The sequence below is a fragment of the Oryctolagus cuniculus genome, chromosome 17 (genome assembly GCF_051225735.1).
Source record: "Oryctolagus cuniculus isolate XC-2025 breed Fujian yellow rabbit chromosome 17, ASM5122573v1, whole genome shotgun sequence".
Taxonomy (NCBI): domain Eukaryota; kingdom Metazoa; phylum Chordata; class Mammalia; order Lagomorpha; family Leporidae; genus Oryctolagus; species Oryctolagus cuniculus.
In genome coordinates, this window is record NC_142883.1 from 22,042,047 (window position 1) to 22,058,579 (window position 16,533).

The 16,533-nt window shown below is 41.6% G+C and overlaps 1 protein-coding gene across 2 annotated transcripts in view; it reads left to right on the top strand.

Annotated features, from left to right (window-relative positions):
- TOP2A (DNA topoisomerase II alpha) overlaps positions 1-16,533 on the top strand; it is a 34,357-nt gene that overhangs the window by 13,929 nt on the left and 3,895 nt on the right. For both annotated transcript variants that reach the window (XM_051825664.3, XM_051825665.3), the window contains exons 20-31: positions 256-404; positions 2,805-3,036; positions 3,213-3,347; positions 3,473-3,673; positions 3,797-3,992; positions 6,633-6,724; positions 6,828-6,992; positions 7,126-7,209; positions 8,609-8,791; positions 10,928-11,018; positions 15,979-16,131; positions 16,336-16,459. In XM_051825664.3, the coding sequence (XP_051681624.1) occupies positions 256-404; positions 2,805-3,036; positions 3,213-3,347; positions 3,473-3,673; positions 3,797-3,992; positions 6,633-6,724; positions 6,828-6,992; positions 7,126-7,209; positions 8,609-8,791; positions 10,928-11,018; positions 15,979-16,131; positions 16,336-16,459 (1,805 nt within the window). The remainder of the gene's footprint in view (positions 1-255; positions 405-2,804; positions 3,037-3,212; positions 3,348-3,472; positions 3,674-3,796; positions 3,993-6,632; positions 6,725-6,827; positions 6,993-7,125; positions 7,210-8,608; positions 8,792-10,927; positions 11,019-15,978; positions 16,132-16,335; positions 16,460-16,533) is intronic.

A 16,533-nucleotide genomic window follows, 5' to 3' on the forward strand; every position in this document is an offset into this window, starting at 1 on the left:
GAAATTGTTGAAGGCAAGAGCCCTGAACTTATGAGGTCAGACAAGATTGGTGTGTTCAGAGTAGTATGGCCATAGACAGAGCCCTGAACTTGGAACCAAAAGTCTTGAATTTAGGTACTACTTCTGCCATCTGTTTATCTGGGAAACATCTAAACTTCATAAAACCTTACAGAATTATAGTGGAACTTAGTTATAATAATAGATGTATATTATTAAGAGCCTACAAGTGATATTAATGAATCTTTTTCCCCCTAGATGTCGCTAATGATGACCATTATCAATTTGGCTCAGAATTTTGTGGGTAGCAATAACCTGAACCTCTTACAGCCCATTGGTCAGTTTGGTACCAGGCTGCATGGTGGCAAGGATTCTGCTAGCCCTCGATACATCTTCACCATGCTTAGGTGGGTATACTTTCAAACTTATAGTAGATTGCTATTTCTAGTTTTGAAGCAATATGAGGCTAAAATACAAAAATTAATTAGAAAATACTGTTATCTAGTGAATAGAGGCTAGGGACGCTATTATAAATATTTTATAATACACAGGATAGCCTCACAAAGAGTTCTCCAGCTGGAGCAGGTGTTGTGCTGTAGCAGTTAAGTCACTGCCTGGGACATTCACATCCCATGTCAGAGTACCTAGAATCAAGTCCCACCTCTCCTTCCAATCCAGCTTCCTGCTAATGTACACCCTGGGCAGCAGCAGGTGATGGCTCAAGTATGTGGGTCACTGCACCATATGGAAGACATGGATGAATTCCTGTCTCCTGGCTTGGCCTGACCCAGCTGTGCCTGTTGTGGCAATTTGAAAAATGAAATAGATGGAAGTTCTCCCTCTATCTCTGTCTCTGTCGCTCCACCTTTCCAATAAACAAAAATAAAGAATTATCCAGCCCAAAATGTCAATATTACAAGGGTCATAAAACTCTGGTATAGAGTTTGGGTCTGAATCAAAATGACTTTGAAATTTACTTCCTTTATAAGTCTGTGGAAAGTATAGTATGAATAGGTAGTTTTTAGCTCTCATTCAACATTTTGGTGGCATTCAACATAGTTATTAATCACTCCCATCTTTCTTAAAACTCTTCTTTATTTGGTCTCTATGACAATAGATAATTCTTCTCTTCCTTATTAGTCTTCCTTACTGGGTCTGTTTTATCTTACCAACCTCTAGATATTGCCCTGCCCTAAGGCTCCGTCATCAGATCTCTTCACTGTCTATACTCACTTCTCAAATGATCGCCCATCCAGTCTCATATATTCAAATCTGTGTCCTGAACTATAAACTATTGTATTTGTAACTTTGATTCTTTCTCCCAACACTTGCATCCAATTTATCAGCAAACTCCATAGTATCTGCATTGAAATGTATAATTTAACCTGTCAGTCTTTCTTACAGCAAATTATTTTTTTAAAAAAACAAGCCACTATAGTTCAGAGCCTTTCAGCTGTTCACAGCAAAATCTAAAGATTATTTAGCTAATTAGACCTGAGCTCTGTGCCCCAATTCCCCATATGTATTTTTTTTATCCTATAGTTGATCTTTTTTTTAAATATGCTTTTAAAAATTTTATTTATTGGGGCTGATGCTGTGGCGGAGTGGATTAAAGCACTGGCCTGAAGCGCCGGCATCCCATATGGGTGCCAATTCTAGTTCCAGCTTCTCCTCTTCAGATCTAGCCCTCTGCTATGGCCTGGGAAACCAGTAGAAGATGGCCCAGTCCTTGGGCCCCTGCCACCCGTGTGGAAGACCTGGAGGAGGTTCCTGGCTCCTGGCTTCAGATTGGCGCAGTTCTGGCCGCTGTGGCCCTCTGGGGAATGAGCCAGCAGATGGAAGATCTCTCTATCTCTACCTCTCTCTGTAACTCTTTCAAATAAATAAAATAAATATTAAAAATATAGATTTTATTTATATGAAAGGCAGAGTTACAGAGAAAGAGGTCTTCCATCTGTTGGTTCATTCCCCAAATGGCCACAGTGATGATGGCTGGGCCAGGCCAAGCAAAGCCAAGAGCCAGGAACTTCATCCAAATCTCCCATATGGGTCACAGGAGCCCATGCTCTTGGCCATCTTCCTCTGTTTTCTCAGACACATTAGCAAGGAACTGGATTGGAAGTAGAGCAACCTGCAACTCATATGGGATGGTGGCATAGCAGGCAGCAGCTTAACCCGCTACGCTACACGGACCCCTCCCCATATCTTCTGATCCTTTCTCATACCATCTCTATTTCAACGATACTAGCCTCTGCCTGTCCTCAAACATGCGCCACACATGCCTTCTTCAAGGCCTTTTACTTAACTGTCTCTGCCTACAGCACCTTCCCCAGATATCCACCTGGCTCAGCTCACTTTCAGTTTCTTCTCTATGTTCAAATGGTATCCTATCAAAAAGAGTTTACCTTCCCTGAGTACTCCTTTAATCATACTTTCTACTTCAGTTTTTTCCCTTGGCAGTTCCACACCACCTGACAAAATGTGTGTTCATTTTCTCTCTCCCTATACTAGAATGTGAGCTCCTTGCGAGCTGAGACTTTGAGTCCCAATACTTGGCATATAGAAAGTACTCAGTAAATCCTGTTAAATGAATATTAGTCAGCAAGCAGAGCCAAGGTAATTTTCATAAATAAGTATGAGATAACGTGTCCTTTCCATGAAAGTGTCACAGCCAGTGTCTTTTTTTTTTTTTTTTTTTTTTTTTTTTTTTTTTTTTGACAGAGTTAGACAGAGAGAGAGAGAGACAGAGAGAAAGGTCTTCCTTCATAGCCAGTGTCTTGTAATATAACAGCCTTTGTTTTCTTTAGCCCTTTGGCTCGGCTATTATTTCCACCAAAAGATGATCACACGTTAAGATTCTTATATGATGACAACCAACGAGTTGAGCCTGAATGGTACATTCCTATTATACCCATGGTGCTGATAAATGGTGCTGAAGGAATTGGTACTGGGTGGTCCTGCAAAATCCCCAACTTTGATGTTCGTGAAATTGTGAATAACATCAGACGTTTGATGGATGGAGAAGAACCATTGCCAATGGTAAGTATTCTGTGTTGTAAGGAGCCTTAGTTTTCCTCGGGCTTCAATTGTGTAGACTATCTGATTAAAGAGGAGGAAAGTAGAATTTACTTCATACCTTACACTTTTATTGTTCACTGTGATTTCTGTCTTTGATATATTTAGAAAACATGTTATTTTTTAAAATGCCATTTTAGCTTCCAAGTTACAAGAACTTCAAGGGTACTATTGAAGAGCTGGCTCCAAATCAGTATGTTATTAATGGTGAAGTAGCTATTCTTAATTCCACAACCATTGAAATCTCGGAGCTTCCCGTCAGAACGTGGACCCAGGTGAGTAATGATTTGGATTTTGGTTTTAGTTTTGAGAACAGGAGAAACACTTTTTGTCCTGTTACTGTTGAGTATTCAGGAGCCTATGTTTTAGAAACTTACAGTAGGCTTAATTCTTTCTTTAGACATATAAAGAACAAGTTCTAGAACCCATGTTGAATGGCACCGAGAAGACACCCCCTCTCATAACAGACTACAGGGAATACCACACAGATACCACTGTGAAGTTTGTTGTGAAGATGACTGAAGAAAAACTGGCAGAGGCAGAAAGAGTTGGGTTACACAAAGTCTTCAAACTCCAAACCAGTCTCACCTGCAACTCTATGGTATGTCTTGTGAGAGAGATACATGGTTCAATTTATACTGAAGACTAATGTCAATTTTAAAAGGATATCTTAGGCTACTTCTATATAGTTTATCCAGTTTATTCTTGGCTTTTCCTTTTTCAGGTGCTTTTTGACCATGTAGGTTGTTTAAAGAAATATGACACAGTCTTGGATATTCTAAAAGACTTCTTTGAACTCCGGCTTAAATATTATGGCTTAAGAAAAGAGTGGCTTCTAGGAATGCTTGGTGCTGAATCTGCTAAACTGAACAATCAGGCTCGTTTTATCTTAGAGAAAATAGATGGCAAAATAATCATTGGTATGTTTTTGGAACAATGACTGCCTCTACTAAAACTGTGGTTATGCTAACTTTCTTTAAATATTTTTGGTGAAAGTAACATTGATAAAGGGAGGGCAAAATCCATTTGGTTCACCTGGTTACTTATACAAACATTTCTTTTAAATACCTGAATAGGCATTTACAGTTTCAAAGAACAAGCTTTTCCTAGATTAAGCATCTTGCAAAATCAAAACTTAGTTGACATTTAGACAGGAAGAGAATAAGGAGCTAGTTTATCTTGTGTAAATTGGATGATCAAAAGAAGAGATAATGTCTATAGAAAAAAGAAATCAGGAAGGAACTTACAAATGGCTTACATTATAAGTATATTATGTAACCAAAACTATTAAGAGTCAAGTCTTGAGGTTAGTTTTGTTTGTTTAAAGAAAGTCTAGGCCGGTGCCACGGCTCACTAGGCTAATCCTCCGCCCTGCGGCGCCGGCACACCAGCTTCTAGTCCCGGTCGGGGCACCAGATTCTGTCCCAGTTGCCCCTCTTCCAGGCCAGCTCTCTGCTGTGGCCCGGGAGTGCAGTGGAGGTTGGCCCAGGTGCTTGGGCCCTGCACCCCATGGGAGACCAGAAGCACCTGGCTCCTGCCTTCGGATCAGTGTGGTGCGCCTGCCGCAGTGCACCGGCTGCAGCGGCCATTGGAGGGTGAACCAATGGCAAAGGAAGACCTTTCTTTTCTCTCTGTCTCTCTCTCTCTCCCTGTCCACTCTGCCTGTCAAAAAAAAAAAAAAAAAAAGAAAGAAAGAAAGGAAGGAAGGAAATGAAATGAAAGTCTAGGGGAGGGCTTGCCTTTTTTTTTTTTTTTTTTTTTTTTTTGACAGGCAGAGTTAAGACAGTGAGAGAGACAGACAAAGGTCTTCCTTCCATTAATTCACCCCCCAGATGGCTGCTACGGCCAGCGCGCTGCGCCAATCCGAAACCAGGAGCCAGGTGCTTCCTCCTGGTCTCCCATGAGGGTGCAGGGCCCAAGGACTTGGGCCATCCTCCACTGCCTTCCCGGGCCATAGCAGAGAGCTGGACTGGAAGAGGAGCAACCGGTGGAGGATTAGCCAAGTGAGCGCGGCGCCGGCCGGGGAGGGCATTTGACTCTGTAGTGAAGACACCACCTGGGACACTCACATCCCACACTGGAGTACCTGGGTTCAAGTCCTAGCTCCAGCTCTCCATTCCAGCTTCCTGCTGATGTTCACCCTGGGAAGCAGTTGGTGATGGCTCAAGTACTCAGGTGTCTGCTGCCCACATGGGAGATCTAGAATGAGTTTCTTGGCTCCTGGCTTCAGTGTGGCCCAGCCCTGGCTGTTGTGGACATTTAGGAAGGGAACCACTTCATTTCTGCGTCTCTGCCTTTCAAATAAATGCAAGCAAATTTTAAAAATTTTAAGGCCTTAAAAATTTAGAAACAACAAAGTCAGGGTTTAAGTGACCAGGAAGAAAACAGTCTCAACAAGCAAGTCTCAAAATATACTAACACAAGTGACTGATCATCACAGGCTAATTTTATGATGGTAAATAAAAATATTTAATAGTTATATGTTCATTTTCATGTATAATTAAAGAAATCACACTGGCATTATAGCCCTCTTATTTCACAGATGTTATTGCTTAAGGCATGGCTAAAGTGAGTAATACTGAATATGATTTGAAGAAAAAAGTTTATACTCAGTGACTGGAATTCAGGAAATACTAGCAACTGTCCAGTCTTCCTGATAAGTGAATATTAGAGGGCCTAAAGTTGTAATCTATGTCAAATTAACTAACAAAAGGTGGTACTCCAAAACTCATACTCTAGCTGGTAACTCCCAGTATACCTTCAAGTGTAATAAATAGACTACAGAAGACATTGAAAGAGAAGTATTACAGAAAAAAGGAGCAAATACATCCTGGAGAACCATGGTTAAGAGAAATCAGCATTTGGTTGGGTGGTACTAAAATTTGCCTGGTCAAGTTTTAAAATAAAAACCAAAGGGTATAATTCAGATAGAGTCTTATCAGAAATAGAGGTTTTGTTCTCTTCTGATTTTACAAGTTATTAGAACTTGACCTCATGTGATTTGACTGCCCCCTTGTGGTAATTTCCATTTGTCAATGAATTAGGAAGACTTGTCTATTATATCAGGATATGCAAATATATACAAGACAATATAGCTTAATTTCCAGTTTTACTCTTTTGGCTTAGTGTAGTAAAAAAATTTTTTTAAGATTTACGTATTTGAGATGCAGAGTTACAGACAGAGAGGTCTTCCATCTGCTGGTTCACTCCCCAAATGGCCACAACAGCTAGAGCTGAGCTGATCTGATCTGATCAGAAGCCAGGAGCCAAGAGCTTCATTTGGGTCTTCCACGTAGGTGGCAGGGACCCAAGCACTTGGGCCATCTTCTACTGCTTTCCCAGGCCATTAGCAGGGAGCTGGATCTGAAGTAGAGCAGCTGGGACTTGAACCGGCACCCATGTGGGATGCCGACACTGCAGGCAGAGATTTAACCTACTATGCCATGGCGCCAGCCAACGTAGTGAAATCTTGTCTGTTTTCTGAAATATTGCTGAAAACCATTATCTGCCGCTGTCATGGAAAAACTTTTTTTTCATTATCTTTGTTTATATTTTAATAGAAAATAAGCCTAAGAAAGAATTAATTAAAGTTCTGATTCAGAGAGGATATGATTCGGATCCTGTGAAGGCCTGGAAAGAAGCCCAGCAAAAGGTACTTTCTTGCTTAGCACTTGGTTTCATATATCATTAAAGACTTTGTATAATGTTTATGTTTTACCTTTCTTATTAAACCTACCTTTTGATTCATACTTTAGGTCCCAGATGAAGAAGAAAATGAAGAGAGTGACACTGAAAAGGAAACTGAAAAAAGTGACTCTGTAACAGATTCTGGGCCAACCTTCAACTACCTGCTTGATATGCCCCTTTGGTATCTAACCAAGGAAAAGAAAGATGAGCTGTGCAGACAAAGAAACGAAAAAGTAAGTTGTTGATAGGACATGGATGTTGCATATTACTTAATTTTGCTCTAATATTAAGACTAAAGCTTGTGTGCTGCATGAAAATCTATTTTTGTACATATATATTAACTCAGTTTCCTGATTATTTATGAAGGAGCAAGAGCTGGAAACATTAAAGAGAAAGGGCCCATCAGATTTGTGGAAAGAAGACCTGGCTGCTTTTATTGAAGAACTGGAGGTATGTGGTTTATAATGCCCATGTTAAAATGTTTATTAATGAAATCATGTAGTCTAATAATATACTCCCTTAACAAGAAGTTACACAGTTAGCAATAGAAAGAATATAAAGGATATAAGGACACATTATAAATAATATATAAGAGAACAAATTATTAAATAAAGTCAATGTGCTGGGAACCCGGTTTTTAGACAGAGAGAGGAAAGGACGGAGTTGGTTTTTGATAAAGGGAAGGATCTGCTGCAGCTAAGAAGAGCAAGACAGCAGGAACGTGGGGACAAGCTGCGGCCTCCTGGTCAGTGTGAGGACAGGGCCAGCTCGTCTTCTGGGCTCACCAGGTAGACAGCCTCACAAGATCCTTTGCTACAGTTTTATAAACTTAATGCACATGTTTATGCATAAGCTTTAGTGTAAATAACCAAATCATTGTAGTCAATGGACTGGATAAGTGCATATTACTGATATCACATCCTTTCTTATATTTGCATTTACAGATACATGTATATGTTCTATCCTTAACTCAGTTTCCCCCTTTTACCCTCAGAAAGGTTGAGTGGCAGAATCAGGAAAATAATCCAATCTGTCCCTACACTTTTCAAAGTGACCATTAATCATATCTTTACTACTGTGGTATGGGTTTTTTGGTATAGAGAGAGTTACCCTGTTCTCTGGTTCATTCCCCAAATGCCTACAAGGGCTAGGGTTGGGCCAGGCTGGAGCCAAGAACTGGAAGCACAGCCCAGCTCTCCCACACAGGTGGCAGGGATCCAACTAGCTGAGCCATCAGCAGGCCTTTCTGCATTAGCAGCAAGCTGCAGTCAGGAACCAAACCTAGGCATGCGTGGTGTGGGGCGTGGGCTCTTTACCACCGGGCTGAATGCCTGCTTCTTATCTCCACTGTGCTTGATGTTATTCTTAGTTGTTAAACAGATTACCACAAATTTATCTTAAGATATAACAAATTGAGGCCGGCGCCGTGGCTCTGTAGGTTAATCCTCCGCCTAGCGGCGCCAGCACCCCAGGTTCTAGTCCTGGTCGGGGCACCGGATTCTGTCCCGGTTGCCCCTCTTCCAGGCCAGCTCTCTGCTGTGGCCCAGGAGTGCAGTGGAGGATGGCCCAGGTGCTTGGGCCCTGCACCCCATGGGAGACCAGGAGAAGCACCTGGCTCCTGCCTTCAGATCAGCGCGGTGTGCCGGCCGCGGCAGCCATTGGAAGGTGAACCAACAGCAAAGGAAGACCTTTCTCTCTGTCTCTCTCTCTCTCACTGTCCACTCTGCCTGTCAAAAAAAAAAAAAAAAAAAAAAAAAAAAGATACAACAAATTGAAATCAGTATAACCTGATACCTTTTAGATAATTGTGATGTCTTAGCTTATAATCTTACTTATATCCCTTTGGTAGGCTGTTGAAGCCAAGGAAAAACAAGATGAGCAAGTAGGACTTCCTGGGAAAGGGGGGAAAGCAAAAGGGAAAAAAACACAAATGGCTGAAGTTTTGCCTTCTCCACGGGGAAAAAGAGTCATTCCTCGAGTGACCACGGAGATGAAGGCAGAAGCAGAAAAGAAAATCAAAAGGAAAATTAAGGTAAACTCTTGAATGTTAAATATAAACTAAGTATATTTTTGCTTAAAGTTGAACAAATTATATTATTAAATTTCTAACCCCCATCGTTTAGAATTTACTATACATCTAAACCATAACTTTCCTTTCTTATTGTGCCTGGTTGTTTATAAGAACCAACTGTGTGTGTGTATGTGTGTATGTGTGTGTGTGTGTGTGTGTGTGTGTGTTTAATTTGTTTATTTATTTATTTATTTGAGAGTCAGAGTTACACAGAGAAAAGGAGAGGCAGAGAGAGAGGTCTTCCATCCGCAGGTTCACTCCCCAGTTGGCTTCAACGGCTGGAGCTTCGTCGATCCGAAGCCAGGAGCCAGGATCTTCTTCCAGGTCTCCCACATGGGTGCAGGGGCCCAAGCACTTGGGCCATCTTCTATTGCTTTCCCAGGCCATCACAGAGAGCTGGATCAGAAGTGGAGCAGCTGGACTCAAACCGGCACCCATATGGAATGCCAGCACTGCAGTGGTGGCTTTACCCAATACACCACAGCACTGCCCCCCCCAACTGTTTTTGTTTCTTTTTTTTTTTTTTTTTTAAAGATTGATTTGTTTATTTGAAAGGCAAAGTTACAGAGAGAAAGAGAGAGAGATTCCATCGGTTGGTTCACTCCCCAGATGGCCATAAGTCAGGAGCCTGGAACTCCATCCAGGTCTCCCACATGTGGTAGGGAATGAATACTTGGGCCATCTTCCACTGCCTTCCCAGGCACATTACCTGGGAACTGGATTGGAAGCAGTTCACATGGCATACCAGCATCCCAAGTAAGCAGTTTAACTCCTTGCACCACAACACTGGTCCCCTGTATTTTATTTTTAATTTATTTGAAAGATAAGGAGAGACAGAGATCTTCCATCCATTGGTTCACTCCCCAAATGCCCACAATGGCTGGGGCCAAGCCAGAAGCTGGGAGTCCAAAACTCAAGTCTCCCACATAGGTGGACAGGAACCCAACTACTTGAGCCATCACTTGCTACCTCCCAAGGTACACATTAATTAGCAGGAAGCTGGATCAAAAGTGGAGGAGCTAGGACTCAAACCAGGCACTCCCAATATGCAATCAAGGTGTCCCAAGCAGCATCTTAAACAAAACACTGCCCCATGATTGCTTTTATTTTCATGTTTAAGAATCATGAAAAACTCACACCTATATATTTATTCAGAGCTTTTAACCAAAACCCAAGGTAAACAATAGCCTTTGGTCAAATAAAGGAACTCCAAAAACTAGAAAATGGAATTTAAAATATTGCAAATCAGGGGCCAGTACTGTGGCATAGCAGGTAAAGCCACTGCCTGAAGTGCTGGCATCCCATATGGATGCCAGTTTGAGTCCCAGCTGCTCTACTTCCGATCCAGCTTCCTGCTATGGCCTGGGAAAGCAGTAGAAGATGGCCCAAGTCTTTGGGCCCCTGCACCCTCGTGGGAGACACAGAAGAAGCTCCTAGCTCCTGGGTTCAGATCGGCACAGCTCCAGCCGTTATGGCCATTTGGGGAGTGAACCAGCAGATGGCAAAGCTCTCTCTCTCTCTCTGCCTCTGCCTCTCTGTAACTCTGCCTTTCAAAAAATAAAATAAAGTCTTTTAAAAAAATATTGCAAAATTTGGCCGGCGCCGCGGCTCACTAGGCTAATCCTCCGCCTAGCGGCGCCGGCACACCGGGTTCTAGTCCCGGTCGGGGCGCCGGATTCTGTCCCGGTTGCCCCTCTTCCAGGCCAGCCCTCTGCTGTGGCCAGGGAGTGCAGTGGAGGATGGCCCAGGTGCTTGGGCCCTGCACCCCATGGGAGACCAGGAAAAGCGCCTGGCTCCTGGCTCCTGCCATCGGATCAGCGCGGTGCGCCGGCCGCAGCGCGCCGGCCGCGGCGGCCATTGGAGGGTGAACCAACGGCAAAGGAAGACCTTTCTCTCTGTCTCTCTCTCTCACTGTCCACTCTGCCTGTCAAAAAAATAATAAATAAATAAAAATATTGCAAAATTTCCATGGACCTATGTGAAGCTCCTCTGCAAATATATATATATATATATATATATATATATATATATATGTATTTGATATATAGTATTCTAAATAATAAGGTGACAGAACTTAACTGGTTTTTACTATCTTAGAGTGAAAATACTGAAGGAAGCCCTAAGGAAGATGGTACAGAACTAGAAGACTTAAAACAAAGATTAGAGAAGAAACAGAAAAGAGAACCAGGTATAATAAATAACATTTAGGGAAAATGGTATAAAGTTAAGATTAAATTGTGTTTGTTGTCTAGTAAATGCACATAAATGTTCAAAATGCTTTTGTTGAGTTGAATTACTAACTTGAAGGAAAGCTATGTCTGACGTATACTTGAATTTTCCTTATATATTGACCTTTGGATTTGATTCATATTAGAAGAGATCATTTTGGAATGAAATAGTTTAACATTGTAATTTGAATTCCTTAGTTGGGAATCTAAGAAAACAATGATATGTCACTTACTGGCCAATTTCAAGATTCTAGTATATAAATCTTTGAGAAGAAAGATTCACATACCAATTTCACCCATTTTAGGTGTACCACTCACTTTTTTTTAGCAGAGCCAAAGAATTTCATAACAACTTATTACCCTAAAAAGAAGCACTGTACCCATTAACAGTACTCATTATTTCCCAAAACACCCTCTCCCACTAAGCAACCATTAAAAAAAAATCTGACTCTAGATATACCTATTCTGGATGTTTTCTAGAAACAAAATCAGATGATACGTGGTCTTTTGTGACTGACTTCACTCAGTTGACAAGTTTACAAGGGTCATCCATGTGTTAACATATATCAGTTTTTTTGTTTAGTTTTGTTTTTTAAGGTACAGAGAGAGAGCTCCCGTTCATTAGTTGACTCCATCACTACCCAGGGCTGCTGTTAGGAGCTGAGAACTCCGTCTCAGTCTCCCACTAGGTGACAAGAAGTACCTGTCTGCACTATCACCACTACCTCCCTGGGTCCACAGTGGCCTAAAGCCTACCATTCTTTCTTTTTTGATTGCCAAATAGTATCTGGCAACATTTGGGACTAGAGGTATTTCATATTCCAGAGTTTTTCATATTTTGGAATATTTGCAGGTTTTTTTGCTTAAGTATCTATTATCTGAAATGCTCCAAAACCTAATTTTTTTAGGTTTTTCCTACCCTTTTTTGACCAATATTTTAGTTTTTTTCTTTTTTTATTAAAAGTGTGTGTGTGTGTTTGTGTTTTAAAGATTTATTTATTTGTTGGAAAGGCAGACTTACAGAGAGGCGGAAGTAGAGAGAGAGAGGTCTGAGAGACAGTAGGAGAATTAGATAGATAAATACTACCCAAATGCCTGCAAGGGCCAGGACCAAAGCCGGGAGCCAGAAATTCAAAGGCCTCCCATGTGCCTGGCAGAGTTTACGTGAACCATCACCATTGCCTCTCAGGCTATACTGACTGGCAAGAAGCTAGAGTTAGGAGTTGCAGCCAGGATTAGAACCCACATATTCTGTTACAGTATGTGGGCATCTTAACTGCTTGGCTAAAGAAACACCTAGTCCTAGAAACCTGAAATTTTTGAGTGTGTTCAGAAACCTTCAGATTCTCAAGCATTTTAAATTTCAATTTTTTAAAAAAGATTTATTTATTTGAAAGGGTATCAGAAAGAGGCAGAGACAGAAAGATCTTCCATCTGTTATTTGTTGGTTCACTTCCCAAATAGCTATGGCTGAGCCAAGCCAAAGCCAAGATCCAAGGACTCCATCCAGGTCTCCCATGAGGGTACAGGGGTCCAAATATGGACCATCCTCCACTGCTTTCCCAGGCATGTTAGCAGGAAGCTGGATCAGAAGCAGAACAGCCGGGACCCCAACATGGGATTCAGCACTGGAGGTTGCAGCTTAATCCACTGTGCCATGATGCTGGTCCCTAAATTTCAAATTTGCAGATTAGAGGTCATCAACATTAATTACTTATCTGTCCATCAGTTAATGGGTATTTGGGTTGCTTCCACTTTTCTGGCTACTGCGAGTAATGATACTTTGAATATTCATATACAGGTATATGTGTGGATTTCTGTTTTCTTTGGGTAGATACTTAGAATTTTTGAATTACATGATTATTCTGTTTGGACTTTTGAGGAACTGTTGGATGGACTGTTTCCCAGAGCAGCTGTGCCATTTCACATTCCCCCAGCAGTATCTGACTTTCCAGTTCCTTCCCGTCCTCACCAGCACTTGTGGTCATCTTTCTCTTTGATCCTAGTCATTCTAGCGGGTGGAAAGTATGGTTTGGATTTGCATTCCCATAATTGCTGATGATTTTGAAAATGTTTATTTGCTTATCTTTTTGCGGAAATATTTACTCAGATCCTTTAATTGGGTTATTTGTCTTGTTTTTCTTGTTGAGTTGTAAGAGCTACATTCTAGATACCAGGTATGATTTGGAAATATTTTTTTGTTAAAGTCCAATTTGCCTGTTTTTTGTTGTTGTTGTTGTTGCTCATGCTTTTGGTGTCATAATCTTTTGCTCCTGTGTTTTCTTAAGGTCTGTGATCCACTTTGAATTAGTTTTTTTATATGATATAAGGGATTCACATTTATTCTTTTGCATGTAGATATCCATCTAAGATAGTACCACATAAAAAGATTTCTTTATCCATTGAATTATCTTCACCTTTGTCAAAAGTGAACAGGCCGGCGCTGCGGCTCACTAGGCTAATCCTCCGCCTAGTGGCGCTGGCATACCGGGTTCTAGTCCCAGTCAGGGCGCCGGATTCTGTCCCGGTTGCCCCTCTTCCAGGCCAGCTCTCTGCTGCGCCCCAGGAGTGCAGTGGAGGATGGCCCAGGTGCTTGGGTCCTGCACCCCATGGGAGACCAGGAGAAGTACCTGGCTCCTGCCTTTGGATCAGCACGGTGCGCCAGCCACGGCGGCCATTGAAAGGTGAACCAACGGCAAAGGAAGGAAGACCTTTCTCTCTGTCTCTCTCTCTCTCTCACTGTTCACTCTGCCTGTTTAAAAAAAAAAAAAAAAAGTGAACTTAACTACAAATGTGAAGATTTATTTAGACTCTCAATTCTATTCCATGGATTTATCTGTATATCTATCCTTGAGTATCTGCTTTTGATAGAATTAGCTATCAAACATATGCTAGATCTATGGACAAAAGCAATATAAAAAACAGATGGAGGCCGGCGCCGCGGCTCAATAGGCTAATCCTCCGCCTAGCGGCGCCGGCACACCGGGTTCTAGTCCCGGTCGGGGCGCCGGATTCTGTCCCGGTTGCCCCTCTTCCAGGCCAGCCCTCTGCTGTGGCCAGGGAGTGCAGTGGAGGATGGCCCAGGTGCTTGGGCCCTGCACCCCATGGGAGACCAGGAAAAGCACCTGGCTCCTGGCTCCTGCCATCGGATCAGCGCGCTGCGCCGGCTGCAGCGCGCCGGCCGCGGCGGCCATTGGAGGGTGAACCAACGGCAAAGGAAGACCTTTCTCTCTGTCTCTCTCTCTCACTGTCCACTCTGCCTGTCAAAAAAAAAAAAAAAAAAAAAAAAAAAAAAAAAAAAAAAACAGATGGAAACATCTTAATATGTTTAAAAAGTAATAAAAGTATTTTGTGGGTACCATTTTCTACAACATTATATACTGGCCTTATAACAGCACACATTTAATTTTAGACCTAGCTGGTATTTAGTATAAATGATCAATGAGTAAAGTACTTTGAGCATTCATTTCCAATCAATGTATCACATAGTGATGAGGCACAAGAAATACAAGAGCATGATATTTACCAACAGGTTTATCAAGAAAGAAAGTTAGGGGCAGGCCCTGTGGTGCAACAGGTTTAACACCCACACATCACATATTGGAATGCCTGGTTCAAGCCCCAGCTACTCTGCACTATCAATACAGCTTCCTGCTAATGCAGCTGGAGGCAGTAGATGATGGCCCAAGTACTTGGGTTCCTCTGCCCACGTGGGAGACCTGGATGGACTTCCTGGCTATTGACTTCAGCCTGGCCTAGCCCTAGCTGTTGAGCAGGTATTTGGCATGTAAAACAGGGGATACAAGAGTTTTTCTCTCTCTATTATTCTGCCTTTCAAATAAACAAATCTTAAAGAAAGTTAAGCAGTATATACTTATATGCATGGAATTCAAACTTTTGTACCAAAATAAGTTTATCTTTCCCACAAATTTTGAAGTTCCTCATACTAGCCATTGTAGGGATTTAGAGAAAGGTTGAGATCACTATGGACCCATGTACATTACAAAGCCTTTATGAAAGAGATAAAACTTGAGTTAGAGTCTTGAAGATTGGTCAGGACTTAAGTATTCCACATTGGAAGAAGGAAAATGAGCACATAATATACACAGGGAAAAAAAAACAGTAGGAAATGAATAAACACCAGACTGTTGCAGGGAAACAACTAAAAAGACTATATTCAACTGGGAAACATGACACAGATGTATTGAAGGAAAATTCCCTTCTGAGACCATGAAGAAGACTGTATCAGGCCAGTAAGACTGCCCTTGTTATCTCTGTGGGCCAAGATGAGGGAAATAAAAAGCAAAGGATGAGTGTAAGATGTTTGGGGAACAGAATGACCATGACTTAGTAACTTGAAACTTCATACTCAGTTTAAAGGCCCATCAAGGTCTGGTCCTAGGCATTCTTTTCCCTTTGCAGTATCTCCCTTGCTTTGACTTTAGCAATAGCCTCCCACTGGTTCTATATTCTTGACTCTGCATAGTCTCCAAACTACAACCTGAGAAAACTGTTAAAAATGCAAACCTGGTCGGTCATATTGGTTCTCCGTTTAACACAAAATCCTCCACCACCACTCTCCCCCGATTTCTGCTTTCTAGTTGTGGACTTTCAGTTTTCTCAGTGCACTGTTTCCCCGGAGGGTCTCTGTACAAGTTATCTCTTCCTCCCTTCAGCTAGTCAACTCCTACCTAACATTCAGATCTCAAACATCTTTCTTAAAGAAGCCTCGTCCACATAAGCACATTGTTTATGAGATTAAACGAAAAGCTTTTCATTTCACAAGAACAGGGACTGTGTCAGTTTCTGTTCACCATTGTATTACCACTGCTCAATAATTATTTGAAGGATCAATGGGTGTTGTATGGAGAAGTGAGTCAAAGAATATATAAAGGTGATTAATTTCTATCTTCCCTCTAGGTACCAAGACAAAGAAGCAAACTACACTGCCATTTAAACCAATAAAAAAAGCAAAGAAGAGAAACCCCTGGTCTGATTCAGAATCAGATATGAGCAGTAACGAAAGCAATTTTGATGTCCCTCCAAGAGAAATAGAGCCACGGAGAGCAGCAAGTAAGGAAAACTGAAGAGCATTGCTGGTGTGCTGTGAGATTTGAATGGCCAGTATATGTCAGGGCGCTTAATCCCAGAAGTTACTATGCCGTAAAGTTCTGAAGAACTGAAGCATTTTTTTAGGAGACTACAATGAAGTTAAATATTCAGGATATCTTATCAATCTGTGAACTAAGTGTTTCTTTTATTGTATATTTTTAACAGCAAAAACCAAATTCACAGTGGATTTGGATTCAGATGATGATTTCTCAGATTTTGATGAAAAAACTCAAGACGACGATTTTGTCCCATCATATGCTAGTCCACCTCAGACCAAAACTTCCCCAAAGTAAGTATCTGATCTAATGTGGATTTCATCATTGTTTTCAACAGTCCATGACAAGTTTTTGTAGTTTGACACAT